This window comes from Drosophila mojavensis, unplaced genomic scaffold (genome assembly GCF_018153725.1).
Source record: "Drosophila mojavensis isolate 15081-1352.22 unplaced genomic scaffold, ASM1815372v1 contig_36, whole genome shotgun sequence".
Taxonomy (NCBI): domain Eukaryota; kingdom Metazoa; phylum Arthropoda; class Insecta; order Diptera; family Drosophilidae; genus Drosophila; species Drosophila mojavensis.
The window spans coordinates 19292126-19318064 of record NW_025318858.1 but is presented as its reverse complement, the minus strand read 5'-3'; the positions used below and the strand labels follow the sequence as shown (position 1 = coordinate 19318064).

The 25939-nt window shown below is 38.0% G+C and overlaps 5 protein-coding genes and 1 long non-coding RNA gene across 7 annotated transcripts; 3 read left to right on the top strand and 3 right to left on the bottom strand.

The window, feature by feature from the left end:
* Positions 1–55: 55 nt before the first annotated feature.
* Positions 56–6044, top strand: LOC6577333. Of its 2 annotated transcripts, XM_002003264.4 has the most exons (3): positions 56–547; positions 5511–5721; positions 5781–6044. In XM_002003264.4, coding segments are annotated over exons 1-3 (306 nt in total). In that variant the 5' UTR covers positions 56–545; the 3' UTR covers positions 5874–6044. The 2 variants fall into 2 exon arrangements, with proteins under 2 accessions (XP_002003300.2, XP_043864535.1); XM_044008600.1 differs by lacking the exon at positions 56–547 and having other exon boundaries at positions 5236–5721.
* Positions 3105–3628, bottom strand: LOC122757172. Its single transcript, XR_006357098.1, has 2 exons — positions 3415–3628; positions 3105–3318 (listed from the first exon to the last, which is right to left on the bottom strand). It is a non-coding gene; the product is annotated as an uncharacterized LOC122757172 (long non-coding RNA).
* Positions 6045–6669: 625 nt separating the features above from the next.
* LOC6577331 (WD repeat-containing protein 75) lies at positions 6670–14415 on the bottom strand. The gene is made up of 7 exons (XM_002003262.4): positions 14157–14415; positions 13706–14092; positions 12946–13600; positions 12707–12885; positions 11480–12639; positions 11034–11407; positions 6670–7229 (listed from the first exon to the last, which is right to left on the bottom strand). The coding sequence occupies exons 1-7, from the start codon at positions 14246–14248 to the stop codon at positions 6861–6863; spliced, it is 3216 nt and encodes a 1071-aa protein (XP_002003298.1). The 5' UTR covers positions 14249–14415; the 3' UTR covers positions 6670–6860.
* On the top strand, positions 8441–10253 carry LOC6577332. Its single transcript, XM_002003263.4, has 2 exons — positions 8441–8787; positions 9798–10253. Exons 1-2 carry the CDS (start codon positions 8695–8697, stop codon positions 9939–9941), a joined length of 237 nt encoding a protein of 78 aa, XP_002003299.1. The 5' UTR covers positions 8441–8694; the 3' UTR covers positions 9942–10253.
* A 480-nt stretch (positions 14416–14895) lies between the features above and the next one.
* On the top strand, positions 14896–16468 carry LOC6577330 (malectin-B). Its single transcript, XM_002003261.4, has one exon. It carries the CDS (start codon positions 15031–15033, stop codon positions 16117–16119), a length of 1089 nt encoding a protein of 362 aa, XP_002003297.2. The 5' UTR covers positions 14896–15030; the 3' UTR covers positions 16120–16468.
* Positions 16469–17709: 1241 nt separating this feature from the next.
* On the bottom strand, positions 17710–25650 carry LOC6577329 (long-chain fatty acid transport protein 4). The gene is made up of 5 exons (XM_002003260.4): positions 25577–25650; positions 25219–25502; positions 20083–20709; positions 19271–19472; positions 17710–19210 (listed from the first exon to the last, which is right to left on the bottom strand). Exons 2-5 carry the CDS (start codon positions 25320–25322, stop codon positions 18269–18271), a joined length of 1875 nt encoding a protein of 624 aa, XP_002003296.1. The 5' UTR covers positions 25323–25502; positions 25577–25650; the 3' UTR covers positions 17710–18268.
* Between the last annotated feature and the right edge of the window lie 289 nt (positions 25651–25939).

Genomic DNA, 25939 nt, shown 5'->3' with positions numbered 1-25939 from the left:
ATATACCTTATTTACAGAAATCTGAATAACTAAGAAAAAATTAACTACGTTGTATCCCTAATATACTGATACTATCTCACAAACCTATTCTGTGCTCTCTATCGATATACCCTTTATTTACTGAGTGACCATATTCACATATAATATTTACATTTAAAACTTTGCATATTTACTTGCATTTTTACCTAGCTTTCGATATTTCGTTAAGTTTTCGTTAAGGCATCGTCAAGTTGTTGTCGTTCATTTTCGTCTCTTTAAGTCATTCAAAAACTTTAAAAAGCTGCCTTCGAACAGCTCAACTCGTTGGCTTCGAGCTGCTAAACTAGTGACTGGCTGGCAATGTGCAATTCAGTTGCCAATTGGCTGCGTCTTTTTAAACAACTTGTTGCGGTTGCTTGTAAAACGAAACTGAAAACATAACGGTTACTGTTTAGAAGGATTACGCAGCGAAAAAAAAAAGAAACAACAAACGAAATAAAGAGCCAATCCAATCGAACGTGAAGTTTAATTTAATTTAACTGCAAATTTATTACCATAATTTAAAAATGTGAGTGAAATTGAAGTTTGTATACAAAAGTGAAGATGTTGCAAAATATAAATTAAAATTAAAATAATGAGCATTTTTCAATTCAATTTTTAATAATTTAATTGAAACTAAAAGAATATATTTATATATACATTTGTACATAAATAATGAAAATTAAGTTTCTATATATTGACATTTTTTATTAAATTAACTTCACTGAACTATAAATATATAATAGTATTTATCAATATATAAATTTTATATAAATATAACCAAATTTAATAAACAAAAATTTTGTTATTGAATTTATACATAAATTTGCTAAAATGCAAATACATATGTAATACATATTATGTATACATAGAAAAAAAAATTACGATAATTTTACTGAAACCTAAAAATCAATAAAAATATACAAAAATTAAAAAATAAATAAATAAATAAATAAAAAAAATTTAAAAAATATTGCTGAAAAAATAACATCAATTAATATTATTTAATAATGAAATAATATTTAATTCAACATAATTAATAACAATATATACACTAATTCTAGTCAACTTAAAATATATGACATTCATTACATTTTTATTATTAATTGAATATTAAAAACACTACTTTTTGCTTTTTAATGACAATTTCATAGTTCGCGCAACAAAAACAACTGTTATTAAACCTTGTGAAATTCCCCTGCCATCAATTATTCAAGTGTCGTTCACCAACTAAATTCCCAAAAAACGTTTGCTAACACTCAATAAAAATTCAAAATATTTACGTATGTCCGCCAAAAGCAAAATAGTTGCAAGCAGGCAGCAATGATAGAAGAAAACAGCAAACAACAACAAATCCAACAAACAACAGCAACATACAAAAACAACATGCTGCAAATAACAACAAACATTACAGCTGAAGGCGCAATGCAAATGACCATAAACAATTTGACCTATCTCAACAAGAAAAACAACAACAACAAGACAAACATTGGCAAGCTCTAAAATAACCAAACTATAAAAGTTGACAGTGGCTCATTTCACATAATTCAATTTAACGGTCACGTTTTCCTAACAATGCCAAATAAATTAATAAAGTTAATGGCAACATTTTGCGCTTTGCATTGTTATTGAAACTTTGGACTGTTATTTTTTTATAAAAATGAAAATTTGAGAAAAATATAGAGAAGAGCAAAATAGATTACATACAGATACAGATACGGATATAGATACAGATACAAATACGAATACAGATACAGATACAGATACAGATACAGATACAGATACAGATACAGATACAGATACAGATACAGATACAGATACAGATACATATACAGATACAGATACAAATACGAATACAGATACAGATACAGATACAGATACAGATACAGATACAGATACAGATACAGATACAGATACAGATACAGATACAGATACAGATACAGATACAGATACAGATACAGATACAGATACAGATACAGATACAGGTACAGATACAGATACAGATACAGATACAAATACAGATACAAATACAGATACAGATACAGATACAGATACAGATACAGATACAGGTACAGATACAGATACAGATACAGATACAAATACAGATACAAATACAGATACAGATACAGATACAGATACAGATACAAATACGAATACAGATACAGATACAGATACAGATACAGATACAGATACAGATACAGATACAAATACGAATACAGATACAGATACAGATACAGATACAGATACAGATACAAATACAGATACAAATACAGATACAGATACAGATACAGATACAGATACAGATACAGATACAGATAATATTTCGAAAACAAAAGCGTACTATCCTCATCACATACATATATAATTATGCATATGTATTATAATTCAACTTGATATACTTATCATTGCTCAAACTCTCGAACTGAGACTGTGGCTTTGACTTATGGCTTTAAAAAATGTTAAATATATTTTATTATATTTATAGCTGTACTATGCATACTGAAGATATATGAATTAACATTATCAGTGTTTACTCTTACCTCTGAGTTTTGTATAAAAGTAGGCATGGTTGTTATTAAACAAACTTCCCAATTAAGCTATATAAAAGTAATATTGTCATGTCTTCGACGCGTTACAAGAACGGAATATTAATATTGACCATAAATCGACAACGATTTAAAGTTAAAGCAATCGACAAACCCAATTGTTTTGGGCAATAAATCGTGATTCTATTTACTGTGCCAGGTTGTCCGAAAAGTGAAAATCGATATAGTATTGAATAATTATAATTATCATCGTAATATTGCTAAGAGTGTATTATATAATAGGTATATATTTTAATATTCGATAAAGCTATTCAAACCAGCCTAAGCCATATTTTTATTTTATTTATATGTTTATAATTTTTTACACTTTCCCATGAATAAGTATGCTCTGTAATGAGCCAAACCTGAACTGCGACATACAAAACTGCAATTCATATGCGGAAGTGAATCTTTTTGCAGTCTCTCTTGAATGAGTTGTTCAAGTGACCTAGGAAGATGACTAGCTTGAGTGAATTATATGAGGCTGCTTATACATGCATGTACATGTTAACAAGGCTAAGAAGTCTTACATTTATTTACAATATTTAATTATTTTTAGGTAAAAAACTATATAAATCGCAGTTCATTTTCTTTATATGACAGTTAAGTGCATTCCAGCATTTTCTGACAGTCCACTTCATGAATATAACTTCTCTTCATGTCACTCACCCATCTGAGTTTCCATCTCAGATTCTCGCTTTTCATCACCCTTGAACTAAATATCTGAACATATATTGCTGCATCTTTATTGATATTTGTAAGTTCTTTGGCTCTGAATGAAGCGGCAAAGACCATTGAGAAAACTATTTACCCATGCGATTACTGACGATCGTCAGCCTAATGATCATCGCGTTTGTTGTCGCAGACATGGGCCCGACTTCTCAGTGGAAGCCCAACTGCGTTGCATGCACATGCGTCGACTGCATTATGCAATCCAACTTGGCAAACTCTGAGCGTCCCCCACAACATTTATTTTGATTTTTATTTTTAGTGTTTACAGGTTTTATTTAAACGTATTTTGTGTGTCATGCTATGTGCTCTGCCACGAACTGTGACTGTGACTGCCACTGCTACTGTGACTGTGACTGTGACTGGTACTCTGAGTATGACTGTGACTCTCACTTGGAACCGCGCACGTAGTCCGACTTGAAGACTCGGACTCTGTAACTTAGAAAAACAGTCCGAGTTTGTTTTTGTTAAATTTGATTGGGTCAATGGAATCCAATTGGCGTTGTCGTCGCTGCAGTTACACGCTTTTCGTTCATTCACAAAAATTTGGGTCACTTGGTTAATTGACAAAGATTGACGTATTGTTATTCTACGTGGTCCCCCCAAAAAAAAAAAAAAAACTACACTCACATAAGACTACTTTTTTTTTATTATGATCTATTCTTTTTGCATACAATGAGGAAATACAACTGGAAAATCACTGAAACTGAGAAATTGCAACTGCAAGTGCTGAGCCACTTGCGGGATCATTCGACAGTGAAAGGCCTTTCGAGAGGCCTTGAAACTTTATGTCATGGCTTAAAGATGCCGCTCTTAACACAGTTTGTTGTTGTATGGCAATTAATGGACTCGTAAAGTTATGCCAAAAAATAAAATAAAAATACAAGAGTGTAAAATTGTTCATCTCACACCTTTTAACAACTACAAGGTTACTTGGCGCTGTTATTTCATTCATGAAGATCGCTGTAATTGTTAATTAGCTAATAATTAACAATTATTTACCATGCGTTAAGGAAAAAGCAAAAAGTGTAAAATTAATTAATAGCCTCCACTAGCCCTTAACTATGTTTATTTATGTGTGTTGTTGTGGGTCTATGCGGGCCTTCTAAACATAGGAGTGGTATTCCATCGCTTTTGTGTTTTTTAAATATTATTTGGTGAAAGCTTATTCGTGGCTCACATTATTTATTAATTATTTTTGAAGTACTTTCATTTTTTTTTTTAATATTTTACAATTTGAAAACAAGTTTCGATTAATACAGAAAAGATTTAATTTAATACTTTATTATATAGAAATTGATATTATTTCTGTATATGCATATATTTAAAAAAAAGTGTGATATAATATATATTTAATGTTCAAATTGCATACATCATACCTGAACTGCAACTGCACCTGATTGTGCTCACGTAATCATATTACGCCTGCAACACTACGCAACGTAATTGACGAACGAGCGAGCGAGCGAATAAAGGGCACGCAGCAAGCAATGTGATGAATGCAGTATGCAATCTTGCCCCAAGTGGCAATATCAAGTCCAAAACTTACATCATCAGCGAATGCGTCTGTGGCGCATCCAGTAGCAGGCGGCAGCGGCAGCGACAGCGCCGCATTGCCGGTTATCCCATTAAAACCACAGATATGAGATAGTTAGTTTGGCTGCAGCAAAAGTGGGCCGTCTACAAATACAAAATTTTACTTTTTTTTTCTCTCTCTCACACTTTTTTTTTTTTCAATACGCACGCGACATCTAGGAAATGAGAGCCGTCATATGGACGACAACTCCTACCAGTATATATATATATATATATATATATATATATATATATATATGTATGTATATAGTTGCTGTGCCAATTCAGCTGACTACATAGAGGTAGTTGTCCAGTGCCGACTGTGAAAAGCGGTCCATTTGGGTTATTTAGGCGTGTTGCCAGCCTGGCCAAGCGTGCGTCTGGTTATGCTGCAAGGGGGATATAGGCAGCCACTCCTCGTAAGAGGGGGCCTGGGGAAAGGTGGAGCCCGTGGAGTTCCACATGCGTGACAGGCGGAAACTGGTCATATCATATGCACGCCACAATTATGTAATGATCATAATAATAGTGTACATTCGCCTCTGCAATCATGTTACGCATCCAACTTGATCTTATACCCAACTCTTATACTCCGTTACACAGGTGCCTACCCTACCGTCTGATCTATTTAACAATTCTGCTAATTGCCTTCGCTCAAGCACGTCCCCAGCGCAGCTTGCAACATATTGCGGTTGTGGAGAACGCCGCCTGGGAGCAGACATTGCCCCAACAACTACAGAATCCCTTTTATAAGACGCCGCGTGTCAGGGATGCTCTAGCCAGATCCAGTTGGTTTGGGCCCGGCGAGCAGGTGGTAAGTCGCTAATTTTATCTGAATACTTATACTCTTATTTAATAATTATTTTATCCTAGGTATATGAGCGCCAGGCAGAGAAAATACCGCGTATGGAAATCTATAATGTGCTCGCCCATGCCGGTCTAATACCATATCGCAAACATTTCTAAGCATATGACTTCTAATTTCTTATATTTTATAAAAAGAACAAAATATCGAAAAATATATATTATGTATACATACAGTCATTAATTTTAGGCAACGAAAAGGAATTTGTTTTATTTTGGCGGAACTGAATAGCTGAACTGATTATGATGAAAGATAGTTTTTATATGCTCAAATCCTTAATTAGTTATATAATCACATTTATAAATATGTTTGTAGCCACACAACACATAAGTATATTTGTATGTACAGAGATAGGAAATGTAGAATGCAATTTTTCGAAATGTACATCTCTACAATTTCAGCAAGCAGCTACACACACACACACACCAATTTATGCAAATACATATATGTATATAGACAAGCTTTGCAAGTGTGCATTTATGCTCGTATTATGAAACTTATTTTAAAGCAAGTCCACGATTTTATACACTTTCGAAAAATTTATGCTTATTTTGAAAATAAAATTTGTGAAATTCTATATATAAACATGGCAAACTAGCTTATAACTGTGCACTACTCTTCTCTCAAAAGGTTGAAATTGAAGAGAGAGAGCGAGTGGGCATAGAATAATTGTATAGTGCGTGATCTAGTGCGATCATCTGACCTCTCGCTCCATCACACTAAGCCTTGAGGCTAGTGGCTTCCGAGGCTCAAAAACGAGGGCAAGAGAGCAAGGCACACACAAGCAAACACAAATTTGAATGGGAGCTGCCGCAGATTATTCTGGAAGTGCCATAGTTGTATGTATTGTACTATTGATACTATAAAATAAAATAAAACTATTTATAGAATACAAAATTGTTTTGTAAAAATAACTGCATTTAGTTTATATTTTATAAAACACTCACGCATTATAGGTGTTTCGTTTGTATACAAAAAAAAATCAAGACAATTTGTTACAACAACTACAAGCGTCAGTGTACCTAGCTGAACTGTAAAATTAAGCGAACGGTTTGTGTCTATCTGCAAAATATGCAATAATTCTACAATTAAAACTCAAGCTGTACATCGAGCTGCGCAACGCGTTGCAGTCGCTCATCCAGTTTCAATTGCATGTCCTCTTGACTGAGGCTCTCTTCCAGCGCCGCATTCTGCGCCAGCAACGTTTTGCGCATCTCCTCTGCCTGCTGCTCTTCTGCTAGCTCCTCCGCCTCCCCCTCTTCGTCTTCGTCTGCGTCATTCTCTACATCACTGTCTAGGTGCGAGAGCCCATTGCCATTCAATTTGCCATTGCTCAGAGTCTCTTCCATCACCGCTCTGTGTCTGGCTGCGCTGTCGGCAGGCGTTAGCAGCGATTTGATGAATTCGCCGCAGATCAGGCTCATCGCAGGCATCGTGTGGGCGGACAAATTGACCAGCTGTAATTGAGAAACGAAACGGAGAGAGAACATTAATTGGCATTCACCTTGACAGAGTTCACTAAAAAAAAACACATAGAACTATATTAGTTGGATTAAATTTGACTATATACATATATATATATATATTTTTTTTTTTTTGTTACAATTACTTGTCGTCACTTTGTTATTTTTTGGCGGGGCGATGCTCATTCAGATTATAGTTCAAGTTCACAGCGCTAAAATCACAATCTGAACCTCTTATACGAATTATGAAGTGTTGTGTTTCGTTTAATTTATGAGTTTGTCATTTGCTGTCAAGCTCAAGTATCTCTTATCTGCTAGCCTTCGCGCATGCGTCGCTGCTACCTTTCAATCAATTTTCACATTTATTTTGGCACTATATACGTGTATAATTCAAAATTATTATTTTGCTGAAACTACTTATCAACTGCAAGCATTTAATTACTAAGATTCTTCAGCCGGAAGAAGCGTCCAAACAAATCCAATGTGTGACTCAGTATCAGTAAAAAAGAATTCAATTTACATTCGCCAATTGCAGCTCGACGAAACCAACTCAAACTAGTTCAAGAGAGCAACTGACTTAAATAAATTAGCTCAAATATATAGGCTACGCCAGCAAAGTGCATGAATGTAACGTAATTATGGCAATAACGATCAAATGCTGGCATAATAATTATTACAATGGATTAGCCCACGTGGTTGCGTCTCTGGGGAAATTACACTTGTTCAGAACTCATCATAAACTAGCCACAACTAATGCGCGACTCTATTGTATTGAACAGCATAATAAGCTTAAAAAATGCGAAAAAGCACGCAACAATAACAAAATGCCGCTACGCATAAACAAAACAAATTGAATAACAAAAAGTGCCAGAGCGAGCGTGGCATGACAACGAAGACGAGAGCCAAAGAGAGAGAGAGAGGTCCGAAATAAACGCAAGCTCCATGGAGTGGGCGTTCTTGCACTGGCAGTTGCACTCAATGCAGTGCTAAATATATATACATATATGTATGTGTGTGTATGAGTGCATGTATAAAATACGAAGCAAGGAGCATCAGAGAGAAACAATAACAAACCGAAGTTGATGAGCCGACACTTCGTGTGTTAGAATTATGAGAGCGCGCCACGCACGAAGCTGGTGCTGCCGCTGCTTCTGCTGGCGCTGCAGTAGCAGCGGAGCGGCGTATAAATTGCATTGAGCACCGACACCCGTTCAACATTGTGCCGTTGTACTTTGCACAAACAACAACAGTGGGAGCAGTGCTGCAAACCCTGGGAGAGCGTGATTAAGGAAGCCTGGCAAACGGAAGCGCGTGCCGCAAAAGTTTACGGAAATAAAATAACAGAAGCAAAAAAAAACACCACTTGACCCGCAGCTTGAAAAAAAAGTTCAATTATTATTCTATTCAAAGAACAAATAAGAAAAGAAAGTGCAGTTAAGTGAAGTCCATATATACCGATATGTGGCCCAACTTTTTCGGCGTTATTTCGCTGCTTTGCCTTGCATTATTCTGTGCCTGGGCACAAGCTGGACCAGTGCCAATTGTGAATGAGGTGAGTTTCGGGGCGTGCGGCGTTGTGTGGAGTACGAGTACGAAGAGAAGTAGGAAGTGCAAAGAAGTTGCAAGAAGCTAAGAACAAATTCTTAATTTTTTTTGCACTCTCTCTTTCTTTCTTGCTCTCATATTGCTCTGTTCTTATAAGAGGAATTAAATACTTTTCCGGGGTACAATGTTGCAAGTGCAGCAGTTAATTAAAAGATTACTTTCTAATTGGCAATCAAAAGGCCGTGAACACGACTTGGGCGGCTGTTAATCAGCACGCCTAACTGTTTGTTATGATCAGAGAATATTCCATTTGCTTATATTATATAATATGCAGAGTGAAATTTCTTATCAATTTGTCTCACAAAAATCCGAGGTGTTTTCAAAAATCATTATAAATAAACAATGTGATTAATTTATAGCCTATGACGAATGATCTTTGAGCGGGACTCAAAGTTAACTTTTTCAGTACCTTCACAGTTTTCTCAGCTATCCAAAATAGACCTACGGCAAGCTAATGTAGTTGCCATGCTGATATGATAATGCCCAATTGAAAGGCATCCAGAAATAGACAATACAATCGCGCCTTTTAACTTTTAAGAGAATGGCGTTATTATACTGAATTGAAATTATTCAAATTGAGTTCAAAATAGAAAAGTGTAGACACTTGGCTGCCAGAAAAGCTACTACGCCACTAATCTGAACTGTAGCACGAAAGCCAAGAAATGGATGAACTAAGAAAATAAAATACGGATCATAAAATCTTTGTGCAAAAAATTATGGATAATCAATCATTTCTATAGAACAAATCATAAATCAAAAATGATCTATAACCTAATGCAACAATTTTAGAAGACATCACTTTAATAAAGAACAATTAATACTCAACTAAAAAAAAATGTTAGCCAAAACCCATATTAAAATAAATTCATTAAAATTTTCGTACTACATAAACCTATTAAAGAACATTTCTATATACTCTACATTTTCAATATATTTTTTTGTAATCCTCCACATTAGCATCAACAGCTCATGCCCAAGGTGCCCCAATGGCATTGTTTGCGTTACTTTAAGCACGATGTTCTGATGATGCGTCGCTGTCGACATTTGCGTGTTCCCACGGCGCCACGCCTTGGAGATACGCTCATACGCAAGAAGAAATAGAGAGTGTGACGATCAGGTGACGATCACAGCAACAACAACAAAAATTGCACCCGACTGAACAACAAGACGAATTCCAATTACAAATAGAATTTCAACAGGATTTATAACAAGACCAAAAAGCTAAACCAAAAATAATAGATATAATAATTATATATTAATATACATTCACATATATAAACATATAAATATAAACATTTATTATGTTATATATATGTGTATTTACTCCAAACTAACCTTAAGTCTAACCACTTGTACTTCATAGCACGTAAGGTTTCAATAAAAAGATGAAAACCCCAAGAAGGGCGAGATATACCCAACAGTTTTTTAACTACTACAATAACTAAATTGAAAAGGAAATAATATTTCTCAAAGATATTAGATCGACTTGTCAGATCATAAGATGTTTTAATTTGATAAAATGGTGAAAAAGAAGCATAGCATTGAAACAAAATCAAACTAAATATAACTTGAAACTATCCTATACATTCGTATAACTATATAAATACATATAAATTGATATTAAAAATGTATAATCGAAAGCTTTAACATTCTGTAAAATTTGATATTAGAGCTCATTCAAATCAAATCGGCCAAAGAAAGGTAAAAGGAACAACTGGGAATTGAGCACACAAAAAATATATTCCTACTATTTCAAAACGGACCTAGATCATTCCTCTCTTTTAAAAAAGATGGAAGAGAAAACGGAACAAATGGAAGTAGGGCCCTTTATAGACATTCTATAGTAATGCTGATTTGAAACAAAAATTAATGTATAAACTTGTTATAGAGAAAAAGTAGTACTAAAATAGTGCTACCTTAAACAAGCATATACTTTGTCAAATTTTCTAGATTTCGATATAATTAAAAATAAAGGAAAAACCTAATCAAAAATGTAAGTTAATTGTTATTAATTTTGCAATTTCTATATCTGATAATAATTGATATACCTTAGCCTTGAAAATGTTGAGATTTGCGAATAGCACCCTTATAACTAATCTTGATTTAGATTTAGAATGTTTCAGTCATTCTATATATTATGGATACTCCATTTTGAAACCCTCCCTGATAAGTGAGCTTTATCAAAAAACTTACCGCATCCACTGAACTATGCACACTACGTCCCACAATCAGCGGTCCGCTAGTCTGAACATTTTCTCTGACTTCGTTGGACTTCTGGCTGGCAACGAAGCTGCCAAAGGTGGCGTATTGCAGTAGTTGATCCGCATCCGATGGCTGGGCGAACGAAATGGGCGGCGGCGCATCGTCCATTGTGCCCTGACCGGGTGTGGCCAGATAGACAATCTCTTTTTTGTGCGTGAGCATATGCAGCGTGGATTGCGCCTGAAAGTCCACATTGATGGAGCTCTGCTTGGGCTGGCGACGCGGCAACCAGACCAGGCCATGCAGCTTGGGCAAATTGCTACGCTGATAGACGGGCAACGGCACATTTGGCTGGAAGACGTGCACTGTTGGAATGGACATGAAAAAGAGAATGTATAGCATGAGTAAGGATTCGATAGACTGCTGCAGTTACTCACATTCATCGTTGCGTGTGACGGCAGCTATCAGATTGGTGAGCGGATCGAAGGCCAATTGCCGCACGGAGAGCTTGAGGCCCGCTTGCAGACGGAGTGTCATTAGGTTCCAGATGAGCACACGCGACTCTGTGCAGACGGCCACCAAATGCGCCTGCGCGCCAGCTCCGAATTGCACATGCGAGATTTGGGCAACAGTCTGGAGTGGCGCTGCTTTCGTTGACAGCGACTTCTCTGACGCCGCTTCCCAGCGTTTTCGCTTCTTCGCAGACATTGTTTTGGCTGCCTTGGTGGTCTCATCTAGTTTCAGCACGCTGAAGATCGGTAACAGTTCCTGCTTGACGACCTCTTCGTAGTTTTTCCGCCTGCCGCTGAGCCGTGTCAGCCGCAGTTTCGCCTTGAAACGTTGTCGCGGCTGCAGCCGGTGCAAACGCGCCTCTAACGTTAAGAGCCGTCGCTGCACCGCCATGGGATCCACCAGAAATTTTTGTAGATGCTCCTTGAGGCGCTTGTGGCATGCCTCGTGGACGGTGCATTCGATGCCGAAGCGACGCAACAGCTGCAGCTTCTGATGCAGTCCCAGCTCGGGCATTTGCATGATATGCTTGTACACAGACTCCTTGGGTATCTGTTCGCTGCTGGCCTTGGATTGACTGATCGGTGCACTGGACATCAGTTGCCGCGCCTGCTGCACCAGCTTCTGATCGTCGCTGTCGAGCAACGTTTGCAGCAGACCCCACAGCTTTTGCCGCTGCTGCGTGAGCTCTGTGCGCGTGCCATTCATGGGCATTGGCGCCAGACGCAGCTGTGCCTTGGCCACGACACCGTCATAGCCAGCCGATGTGCTCAGCGCGTGCAACAGTCGCAACGAGCGCGCATCATACAGCACCAGAGTACTGCCATAGCCCGCACCCAGCAATGAGCCATCCTGAGAGAAGCATATGGAGCCAAGCGCCTGCCGTTTGTAGCTCGCTTGAGCCGCACAGCTCCACATTTTGCCACGCTGGTAAATGTTCTCCGAATTACCCAAAGTCCACAGTTTGATCACATTGTCTTGGCCAGCGCTGGCACAGCGCAAATTGTTCACCTGGAACTGATTGGAAAAGATGATGGCCTGGAAACCGTGCTCATGCGGCAGCTCTATATTTGTGTTTAGTTTGTAACTGCAAATGGAAGATACCAGATAATAATTGCTCGTGTTTATGTTAATTTCGATTTCAATTAGTTTACCATTGTAATTTTTCCTGGTATTGCCAAAATTTAAGTCGCAACTCCGGAAAGTTACGCTGATCATTATACTCCTCGCCCGTGACCATCCAATTTATGTTGAAGGCCGCCCGCGTGACACACGTATTGTAGATGATGCGCTGCGCCTCCTGAGAGTTCACATTGTTGTCCACCACACGTAGCTGCCATAGAAGAATGTATTAAATTAATATTGAATTTAGTTAAAATGCAAATTCCCTTACATTGTAGAGCATGCTCTTCGTATAGGCCGAGTAGAACTGCAAGTGTCCAATGCGTCCATTGAGCACCAGCGTATTGGTGCGTGGATTGAGACACAGGCCAATGGGAAACATGGTCTTGCCCGTCTTGTCGGGCAGCGCATATGTGAAATGCTGCAGCGTCGATTGCAGATTCCCCTCGCTGGGACTCACAAAGTGCAGAGCATTGTCATCAGTGCAGGCGAGCACATGCTCATTCCCGTCGCTGATCACAATGTGCCTGATAATGCTGGCCATGCGCGGCAGGAACTTTTTCTCATCCTGATTGCTCAGTGTCCACTTTACGAGCACCGCCTCATGGCCGGCGCTGTAGAAACTGATACCGGTGGGCGTAAACGCAATGCTCGTTACGGGCGTATTGTGCCAATGATGTTGGGTGCATTGTACACGCTCCTGATTGTCAAATTGCCGCCAGACGATGACCCTGCCCGATTCATCGCCCGTGGCTGCCGCCTCCTCGCAGGGACTCATGCGCACGCATGTTATCAACCCCATATTTGTGTTCTTGAACCGCCAGAACTTCCACGTTGTATAGTCCAGGAAGTAGAGATAATAGCCCTGTGCTAGTATTATGTACTTAAAGGCGCCCTTGCCCACATCCACCAAGGGTGTCCGAATTCTGTGAAGAGAGAAAGCAACAGGTGAATATTTAAAAAATCAAAATAAATTTGATTTATTATGGCTATTTCTTTCCACTTATTTTTCGGTTGTTCATTGAACTTACTTTAATTTGAGGCCACATTGAATGTCAATGACGGCTCCTGTGTTTGTGTTGACCACATACCACAAAACCTGCTCGCCGCTCTTTCGCTTGGCCGTCACAAAGGCGCACGCGGTGTCGCCTTCCTTGTACAGATTCAGCAGATTACACGTAAGTATTTGCAGACCTTCTGCACCCAGTTGTATGTTCACATTCTTTTGCAGCACGCCGGTGCGCCAATGCCAGCGTAGCATTTGCCCTGTGCTGGTGCAGCCGAGCAGCAGTTCCGGCTGCTTCACGTCGAGCTCGAGGCTTATCAGCGGCGCTGTTGCATCTGTTAGTTCACGTGTCAATTCACCTGTGCTGGTGACGAATACCTGCACTTTGAGGCCGCATCGCACAAAGACAAATCTAGACAAATCATAAGGAAATTAAGTGTTTGCATTCATGCGAATTAAATGTGGTTTAAACTAACCTTCCCTGAGCAGAGAAAACGGGCGCATGTTCCACAATGTTGCCGCCCGCCAAATGCTGCAGCTCGAGTCTATCCTCGTCATCGAAATTCATGGCTGTAACAACTCAGCAGCCTTTTGAAGCAGCTTTAACTGCTTATGAGCTTCAAGACAATTTAGTTTAAGCAATAATAACTTATTTTACACCAGGTATTTTCATACAAAATCACAAACCGCACGTGTAGCTGCTTTTTGCAGTGCTGCTAAACTCGGCGGCAACAACAGTGCTGTGAAACATGTATATGCAACGGAATGTGAAGCAGCCAACTTCGTTCGATAACAGCAATTGAGCGGGAAAATTTCGATTGTTTGAAACTATATCACTAGCCATGGTAAGTGATTATGTTTAGCATTTAGCTAATTGGTTAATTAATATAAGCTGGCATACATTTTTATAAATTATGGGAAATTAAAATGATCAGTACAGTGCTCTGCTAAGAAAAGTGTGAGATTTATGTTTTCTATGGTGAGCAGACAAATCGAAAACACGGGCTCGATAAACTGTAAGGGGTAACAAAATAAAAATTAATTTGTTCACATAATAATAACTTTAGTTTTTTTTATTTATTTAATTATTAGCTTATTTAAATTTTCATAATGTAATTTTATAATTTTTAATCCATCCCGCGCTGGCTAGTGATGTAAAATTTTGAACATTGCAGGCTGCCTTATCGATTACCGATACTTTTGGTATTTTCCTGCTAGCACATTGCGGCCCACATCAGAATAAAATATTGTTCAATAAATGGGTAAACTAATGGTCAGCACGAAGTAGGCGGTAGAAATAAAACCGCTGCCACGTGTCCGGATATATTTTAAGTGGACATCGAACTCACCATGGCAAAGAAACGAGCAACTGTAACAGAAAGAGCCATGAGAATGGAAAATATGTACAAATGCAACGTAAACAACTTGCTGGCAAGTTGTGCGATGCCGTTAACGGTGCTGGTTTTGGCCTTATACTGCCTTCTGCCACTGGCGCAGGCGGAGTCTTTGAAAGTCGTTTACGCTGTGAATGCGGGCGGTGATGAGCATACGGATCAGAATGGCATACACTACGAGGCGGACCCGCTGAACGTGGGCATTTCGTCGGACTACGGCAAACATTTGCTCATGATTGGCCGTGTCCCAGAGCAGGACGAGGTGCTCTACCGCACAGAGCGCTATCATACCACCACATTTGGCTACGACTTTCCCGCCGATGGCGATGGCGACTATGCCCTGATTATGAAGTTCTGCGAAGTCTACTTTGATGCGCCCAATCGCAAAGTGTTCGATGTGCTGCTCAATCGCAAGCACACGGTGGTCAAGCAGCTGGACATATACAATCAGGTGGGACGTGGCTCGGCGCACGACGAAATCGTGTACTTTAAGATCATCAATGGGCGCATGCATTACGAGTATGGTGGTGAAATCGAGACGTCGGACGTGCGCAATGGCCGACTGCGCCTGGACTTCATCAAGGGCGCACTCGACAATCCAAAGATCAATGCCTTTGCGCTGCTCAAGGGCGACGTCTCGCAATTGCCACGCCTCCACAAAACGGAGGCCAGCGAGCGCCGGGTCGAGCCAGAGGAGGAGAACAAGCCGCGTGCGTCGCGTCCGCGCGATAATCAACAGCATCAGGAGCGCATTGTGCGCTACAATGACCGATCAGCTCAACGAGGCTACGACGATGATGACGATGAGGATGACTACGATGTGGAGGAGGGTGAAGCAGATGTACCGCAACGCCAGCAGCAGGCGCACCACCAGCAGCAGTCCCAACAGCAGCAGCAACAGCAATCGACGCAGGGATCGAAGCGAACGCGCAGTGGTCCACGTCAGCCGAACCCGTATTCAATGGACGACTCCTCCATACTGATGCCCGTGTTCATAGCCATAGGGGCGTTCATACCGCTGCTATTTTGCCTGTGCAAGCTCTGATCCCCATGGGATCAATTCGTGTTGATTTTTGTGATTTTTATAAAAGACTTAATTATATAATTATCGTTTAGTTCATAGCGACGAAATGTAAAAGGTTTAATGTTTCTTTTTTGCCCGCCATATGCCAACGCACAAATCTCCCTCTCTCTCTCTCTTATTTGATATATAAATATTTATATAAAATTGTGTTCCTTTTTATGCATGATCGAAACGCTCGCAAGGCTCATTTACTTAAGCTCAACATTATTGATTTTTGAATTTTATCTCTCATATTAAGAACATATTTAATTCGCTTTAAACGAAATCAGTGAAAATAAACTTTGTTTGTTATCAACAAATTGTTTCATGATGTCAAGCATTTTTTAATTGTTTAAGTCGACATAATATTTGATTCGAAGTATAGAAAAAGGTATAATCGAAAAGTTTTACAATTTGAAGCAAAGCCTTCTTTATCAGAACATACAATATATATTTGTATGTATGTATATGATTGAGATTACTGGCTCCCTGAATTATTTGCTCAATTGGACTTGAAATATCTAAATTATTATTTATTTTTAGCTCTGACCAGAGTTTAACTTAGAAATTTTTTATAGACAATAAATAAAGTTTATTTGTAAGATTCTGTAGTTGTTTATTGTAAGCAAACTGCGTGTCAAATATTTAACTGGCAGATAAATAAACTGCTCTCCATATACATGCGCTTTTCCAATGAAAATATAGAGTCAGCCCATATGGTCCGCTTCAGCAGTTGTTTTTGTTGTTCAAATAAATTATGATCTTTAATTATTTAGTTTTTTAGCATATAGTTAAAAAAAATGTTTTTGGTAGACACTGAAATATATTAAATGACTTTCACAAAATTATTATTATTATGCTAATATATATGCCAATTATTTAACTGATGGATAGAAGATTAATGTTTTTTTTTTTTTTTTTTTAGTAAGCTAAATAATTCAACATTTAAATATTTATCCATTTAGACAAATATTCTTCCGTATACTCAATGTATTTGAGTTTGCTTCAAATATTTATATATATTCAAAATTATTAATTCGGGATTCACCTTTTGTTGGTTTAAAATATATATGTATATACATATATAACCTTATGTCCAAAATTTAACATACATTTGTAGGCAGTTTTTCTACAGTAAAATAAATGTATAATTGTTTCAGGTACTTAGCATAAAATATGTATAGATACTCCAGTTTTACTTTTCTTATAAAAAATACTTGAAATTCTTCTTCAAATATTTGGCGTTAAGATTAACAGCGTGCCCTCGATAAATCGCAAATAAGCAAACCGGGCTTAAAGGTTACTCCCAGGAGTTGATTCAGCAAATGAAGGCATGTAACTGCATTTGCCATCGAAATTTTAGATTGAAGTGCATGTCGCCTAGAGTTCAAGTTCACTGCATTTAACATCCACGGTCAAGCTGTAGACACACGATTACGTGTTTTCTCTATCCAGTATATATGGCAGCTGGGGAACGTTGTTAACGTACGTAATTTGTATGCAAGTGGAGGGAACAGCATCGTGACATATTAAGAGAAACGCATTGAGCAAAGCATTATATATACATATATATTCGATAAACAAAAATTGATTGTAGAACTTTATTATGATAGATAAGCAAGGGATTTATAAAATTAGGACAGTTACCAATAGGCTGCTTGTATGTACAGGCTGGAAATAAAGCATTTCACATATTATTTAATCACGTATATATATTCATATATATTTTATAAAATGGTCTGTGGTCTCTAAAATGCATATACTACTAAGTGACTAACACTAAGACAAACAGAAGAAAACAGACACACACGCGCTCAACACACGCACACTCGCATATAAAAATTGCACTTAACAAAGTTTTGGGTCAAATGCAAAACAGTCGCAAATGCGTTCTAAACAAAAATGCACAAATTGGCTATATACTAAATACATATAGATATATCTATATATACATATAAGTGAATATATGTACATATATATATATAAATATATGGGAGTGCATTAATTGGGATGTGTGCATTAGTTGAAGAGGCTCTTACACATTAATTAACAGCATTAGGTTTGGATAAGGCAAAGAACCATAGAAACAAAATAAAAATAACCCTGTTAGGCGAGCATTGATTGCTGGCTCTTAAAATCTTATCTCATTGCGTTGCAGCTGCTCGTAGATGCTGGGCGTGAGCTGCTCGTAGCGTCCCTTTGTAGTTTGGTAGTAGAGCTCATCCTTGACCACATTGGGATCGTAGCCCTCCTTCTGCAGATCCACCTTGCGCAGCTTGAACGTGCCCGTCAGATCCACCTTGGTGAGCAGTCGCAGTATCTGAGGACGCGCATAGGCGGGCAGCACTTTGGCAAGATTTGCAGCAAACACATCCAGATCGAGTTCGCGCTGCGGATCGTAGATGGCAGCCATGCCGGCACGTCCCTCGGTATGCGGTATAGTGACGCCATACACCACGGTGTCCTTGTAGCCAGCCACGTTGCTGACCTGCGCCTCCACCTCGCTGGTGGACACATTTTCACCCTTCCAGCGGAATGTGTCGCCCGTGCGATCCTTGAAGTACAAATATCCTTTCTCATCGGCGACTAACAAATCGCCGGACAGAAATGCCATATCACCATGCTTGAACACGTCCTTGACGATCTTCTTGGCCGATGCCTTGGCATCGACATAGCCCAGGAATTCACGCGAAGGATTGCCTTTGACGATTTTGCCAATGAAGACGCCGGGTTCGTTGGGCTCGCACAGTTCGCAGAGGCCATCCTTGTTGCGTATGGGCTCACCCGTATCGGGATCAGCGCGTATAATGGAGATCGGATAAACCTTGGGCAAGATGCGCGACACAAAGCCAATGGCGCCCACAGTGTTGTCATGATTCATAATGTTCGCATTGCCCTCGGTGGCGCCATAGAATTCGCCCACTTTGGCAATGTTGAAGCGCTCCACAAACTGTGGCCAAATCTGAGGACGCAAACCGTTGCCAAACATCAAACGCACACGATGTGCACGATCGTATTCAGATGGCTTCGTGGCCAGAATATAGCGGGCCATTTCACCAATATATTGACCAATCTGTGGGGATAGATATTGTCAGATCAGACAGCTAATAGAGGAAATGAATACATCACTTACAGTAGCATTGAACTTGGCGCAGTCAGCAAAGTAGTTGGTGGCCGAGAACTTCTTGCGTATGGCGACCGTGGAGCCAAAGACCACAGCCTGACCCATGCACATGATGCCTCCAGCGGTGTGGTACAACGGCAAAGGCGTGTAGAACGTATCATCTTCCTTGAAGCCCATGGTATAATGAATGCCGGCGGCAATGAACAAATAACTGCGAGGAAAGGAAGAGATTTCTATTAATGTAAACTAATAAAAAATGAAAATAAATAAATCTCGAGTATTCTAGTTCGAATAGTTATGCTATAAATAAATTATTGAATTAAATTCTATAATAACAATCGTTTTAAAAATCACAATTATTTATTTGATATTTATCTTAAGACGACAAAGCATAAGATCTTGCTCAGTTTTCACTTTGTATTTGATCTTCTTTGGTCTAGAGAACAATTGAATGGAAATTAAGCATTTATAGGCACATTGTATATTGCAAATTCTATTTTTAAAAAGTCATATATGTATGTAGATATAAATATCAATTGAATATCAAGTGTCCATATATGTATATGACATTCAATTATAGACTTGCACGAATGCATTTGAACAGTTGGGAAGAAAGTTATTCACTTACAACGATTAGTCCATATGAAAGCAATCGAATGAGTTGAATTGACTGAAATTTTATACCCTGATGAACCTTCAAGAGGTGTAAAAACCCATTGATAAAAGACTAACTAACGTTACTTCTGAGAAGTCTGAATATAAATACTAGATTGTTGCCAATTTTAGCTATCTTATCCTCTCCCTCTTCACTTCGTTCTTACCGGGAATGCGAGATTACAGCTGCCTTGGGCAAGCCCGTGGTGCCCGACGTATAGATGTAGACGAGTTTGTCGTGATGGCCCATCTGCGTCTTGCCGGGCTTGGCCACACTGGCTGCGGTGAGCAGCGTATTCAGATTCTTGGCCTGCTTGATAGCATCGGATTGAGTGTTGTTGTTCTCGTTGTTGAACTGGAAAAGGGCCATGTCGGCTGGCAGATCTTTGGTAATATCGGCAACGGCCTCAACGAAATCCTCGCCATAGATCAGGGCATTGCAATGGGCCACCGTGATGCTGTGCAGCAGCGATGGGCCACGCAGATTCGTATTGATCAGCGGCGTAATGATGCCAATCTTGGACAGACCCAGCCAGGTGGCCACATACTCGGCCCGGTTCTCCAGCAGCAGGCCGACCACGTTGCCCTTCTGGTAGCCCTGCGCCTGCAGCACGTTGGCCACACGGTTCGCGTGCTCGTTGACCTGACGGAAGGTCCATCGCTGTGTGTCGCTGATGACGGCAAACTTGTCCGGATGCGCCTGCACATTCTCCTCGAAGACATCCGCCACGGTGTTGTTGAGACGTTCACGGCGTTTCGTGTAACGCAACAGCTTTCCATAGGCCCAAAGAGCGCTAAAGAAGAAAAATAGTAAAAGTAAACAAAATTAACTTTAAGTTGCTATAAAAAAAATGGGGTATGTGCGTGTGTGTATGGGTATTATCAATCGATCTACTGGAATTGCGTGTTTTATGGCTCGATTGTGAAAATGATCCAAAATAGCTCAAGCGTGCCCAGATAAGGCGTAAAGTGCACATAGCCATGGCCGACAACTGCGGAGGGATGGGCAGCGGCGCAATTGCCATTAAATGTACCTGTGAAATCAGTTTGCAGCGTTTTCAAATTGAATAATCAGGTAAATGCTTCATTCATTCCAGAGCGTAAGTTTATGGCTATGAATTTGATAACTAGTCTGAATTTCAGTAAATTTTATTGTGAATCTGAAGGAGAAAATGGTTTAATTTCCTATGTAAAATATAATTATATCTAAAATAAAAAATTAATTTAATTTGATTCCTAAATAATTGAAATCAATAAATAAATTATCAGGCAAATGTTATCAACACAATTAAATACCTCATTAGTTATTTTTTTTTAATTTGGTTATTTTTATAAATAATGACACAGCCGAACTGTAAACAAGCATATCAAATACTTGTATACTTATTCCAATTATTTATTAAATAATATATGCGAATTATACTGCATGTATCTAAAATATTTTTTTTTTTATATACATACATCATATACACTGATGTAATATACATACATCCAATAATAGTCTTTCATTTCAAGTTGCTAACCACATTTCATTCTTATCATTTGACTCTTCTCGAATTAAAGCCATTTAAGTGCAGTTTGCAATGAACAACTTGATTCTATTATACTACGAACATATATTATATTGTAAATATATGCGAACATATTAATTTAACTATACTATCACATACTATGATAGTATTTAACAAATGTATTATTATGTAAAGAACTATCCATGGAATTCACTCGATTAAGGGATTGTTATGCGCAATTTTATCATTGTGTAGATATCAATTTATACCTGATATGCACTTTATCGATTTGATATGGGTTTACTGTTACTTATAAGCTTAACATATTTATCTACTATGCGAGTATGGATTCCATACTCCAAGCGCTTCTATAAACAGATAAATATTGCACAAAGCCAATATACTCTTTTCACTACTTGATCGTGTAGAAAAACACAAAATCTGATACCGACCGCAAAAGATATTTCAGCTGACACGCATTGTAATTAAAGAATATGCCGAACGGGTAGTTTTTGTGGTAGATATGAATATCATTTCGATATATATGTATATATTTTAGTAGTATTCTATATATATGTATATGTATATGTATATGTATATGTATATATATATGTAGTAGTAGTAAGTATTTCATAGTATCATATGGTATATATATGGTATAGCTATATATATTGTAGTATATTAGTATTCATTTCTTTTTAGCATTTTCTGATATACAATATACAACTGAATATATAGTACGTTAGTATTGATGTTCTATAATAAAAGCGAATAAACTGAAAAAAAAATCCCAATAAACCAGTTCAATGAATTCTGTTAAGCAAAACAAACTATCTGGTATTGATTAAATATAAAATTGTTAAAAATAGTTTTAATAGGAGATACTAATTAAAGCAGAGCATATAGACACACAACTGAATGGATTTATATCATATATATAAATCACTAAGTGTAGGTCAAAGGGTATTTTAGAATCTGAATTGAAACTAGAATTAACTAAAATTTTATCAAGTAAATCATATGCCTTAAATAAATATTCTAAATTATTAACTAGATTATACAAACATAATCTTAAAATCCTCAGGAAATATATAATATATTATAGAAAAAAGCAAAATAAATATAAAGTTTTTAGCTCTTTTCATTAATTTTGAGCACCTGACTAACTTTAGCCAACTCTTCTAACTTGAAAGTGTTTTATTAGACTCAAGTGTAGAAAGTAAACAAATGTTATTTTAAGGAAAGTTTTAGTGGGCAATAATTCATGTGTATATAGGTATATATATGTATATATATATATGGAGCATAACGGAAAGTTAACGAGCGTTATATATTATCCCGTTGGCAATAATCGCCCCCCGCTGGGCACTCAGCTCTATATCTGTACGATCCAGAATCTAGCTTAGTATTTCTATCGATCTATAGACCTTTTGCACCGCACTCGAATTTGCTTTGCACTTGAGCGTACTTTGCACTCAGCGGAAAGTGTAGCATAACTGATAAGATAGCTGACTTAAGCAATTGCTCGGATTAGTTCCCCCATGTCGTTGTGCTGAAAATTAATTCTGTTTTGTAATTATAATGCCAGAGGCCTCCTCTGGGTGTCAATTCAGGCGATAAACTGCCAATTGGCATGCTTATACATATATATATATATATATATATATATATATATATATATATCTATATATATATATGTGTGTGTGCAGATATATTATGTTTCTGTGCACTTTTAGCCAACTCGAGATCACGTATGAGTTGAGTAAGGTCGTCAAGAAACAACTTGCAGCAACTAACCGATCTTAAGAATTTTGTTCATTAACTCGAAATTCGTTTGGCCTTGCTGGAACTTGATCTTACGTATTGCTGTTGTCTTTGTGGCATTAAAACGAATTTTAGCAACTTTTTTTCGACTCTGATTCTCAATGCCAAGCAAGCGACGTAATAATATATCATGGAGATCTATAAAATTATGGTTTTCAAAACAGCCGATTGAAAGCTGAGTAGTTGATAAAGATAATATGGGGCCAGCAGTTGTATTTTAAAAACACATTTCATTCATGTTTTACTTTACGGTTTGATGGTCATTAGGAAATTTGATATTATAAATTATGATAGCACATATAGCTAAAGATATACACAGCTGTTTTGGCATACAATTGCATTGTCAGCTCTATTTGTCATTAACGAATCAAGTTTCAAAGCAAAAATATAATTGAATTGTCAAGATTTTATGTTAAGACTTAAGAGCCAAAAGTCGAATATAACTGAAATAGAATTTCAAGATGCCTTTCTAAAATGCATAATTAAATATAATTAAAATTGAAATAAAAGTATATTCCATATTTTTTTTACACGAAAGAAACATATGTGAAAAACTAAAAGCCTAATTTGAAATCTGAGAAAAAGCGTTCTAAGTTTATTGCAGTTTTTTTTTTTAATGAGGAACATTTCATCTACCATATATGTATATGTCCTAACATATATGTATAGTATCACATAAGTCATTCATATGCTGACATAGATTCTACAAATAATCGTTTCAAATGATACCAATTTGTAATTTGTTTGATTTAGTTTCTAAATAATATTAATACGATCTATCTAGCAAACCTTGTGTAATTTGTTTGTAGAGAGTATATGTCGTATATCATAAATATGTATGTATCCATTCTCCGCTATTTCCTATCAACCACATCAGACTACGTGTCACATGCAAAGTATCCCATAGATCAGCGCCCTCTCTGCCAGCACATCGGACATTTATAATAGTCATTTGCATTGCATAGTCTAGCTGAAGCTCAACGCCAATCGGCGGCAACCCTAGGCTGAGCGCTGGGCTACTAATATGTGTTACTTCCGTAAATTTTAATTGAATCCAAATGAAGACAGAGGGCGAGAGAGCGGGAGAGCGGGAGAGCACAAAGGCAATAATAAAACCCCCAAAGTAAGTTGTTTGACGACGTTTTCAAGAACAGTTCGTGCGACGCTGACGGCGACGTCGACGTTGTTAACTGTGCCAGTGGCTACAGCTCTGCTTCTTCCGCCAAGCTTAAAGAGAGCGCGGGAGACATAAGACAAAAAAAAATTAGTATGCGCTGCAGAAACTCTTTACGTATTATCGCATGGATTGGGCAGCCGCTCAATGGTGTATGAAAAGTGAATTTGATTTTCGAAGTTTGTTTTGGTTTGTGTTTTTTTATCCACCTAGTGGCACTGTTCGCAACGACCTTGAACCTGAAGAAGTCAATGACTGGTAATAAAAAAATATAGGAACTACGATAAAAATAAATGCGTAACTGATAACTCAATTGGATGACACATTTTGCCATATGTTTTTGTTTATATGGCGCCATTAAATATGTCCATGCATGGCCATGTATATGCTATGAGAGTATTTTGTGAAAATCGTGGAAAAGAGAAAACTTCAGCTGTAGCTTTTCACACATCTATGAATAGTGGCTGCGGCTGCTGCAGACAGTCGACCCCAATAGAAGGCAAAAACGAGTTTTCCGTTTCTTTTTTGCCGTTTTACTTGTTATGCGCTTTCGGGTACAATGGGCAAAGTAGACGACGATCTGTTTGTGGTTGAATAGCGAATACAAAGGAGAGCGGATCGAGGAGCAGAGAGAGGGAGAGAGATGATTGTCAAATGGATTTATAAAAGAATATGTAAATTGTATTGAAATGCACACCACTTGCGGTATTGTAAAGGAATCAAAACATTATGGCGCACACCACACCACACACAGACGCACACACACAATCTCTCCACACATACACGAAACTCACGTTAAATCTCGTTTGGCTGTTGCTCCCGCGATGTAGAACCAGCGCCAAGACCTTGTCAGCAGCAAAGCGCTGATCGCAGCAAGTAACGCAAAAAACCAGCCCATTGTATTCAGTGTATAGACGACACAGGCGACTGTCAAAGCGAATACGACCGTCGCGCAAAAATAGCGAAATATGACTAAAAACCGTTCGCGTCGTTGGCGCTTGCGTTGCTGTAGTGATCGATAGCTTAGCGATAACGACTGCCGATGTTGATGATCAGCTGTGTTGGTAGCGCTACGCAACTGTTGAGCATTAAAGTTACCAGATTATATAAAAAGCACAAAATGGAAATTGTATTACTATTTTAAATACTTACATTCGTGCTATAGAGCGCACAATTATCAATATTGATAACCACGTTGCGAGTCACATCATTGTCCAGTAAAGTGTTATGCTGTAGGAAATATTGCATAACTTATTTTTACTGTTGTGTTGTTTATTCAAATAATTAACGCGTCATTTCAGCAAAGCTTTCGACTATGTTAGCTTTTGAAAGCTTCAATTGTTAGCAGCCGCAGTTATTGACTTTTGCATTCAATTGCATATAAAGTTTACAGAGTCATTAACAAACAACTGCCACTACTTACAGTTATTTCGCGCCTTTGTGGAATGCTGTCGCAATTGTTATAACGCAAGCGTTGATAACGAGTTTCATTACGTTGTCACAAGAATCCATTGA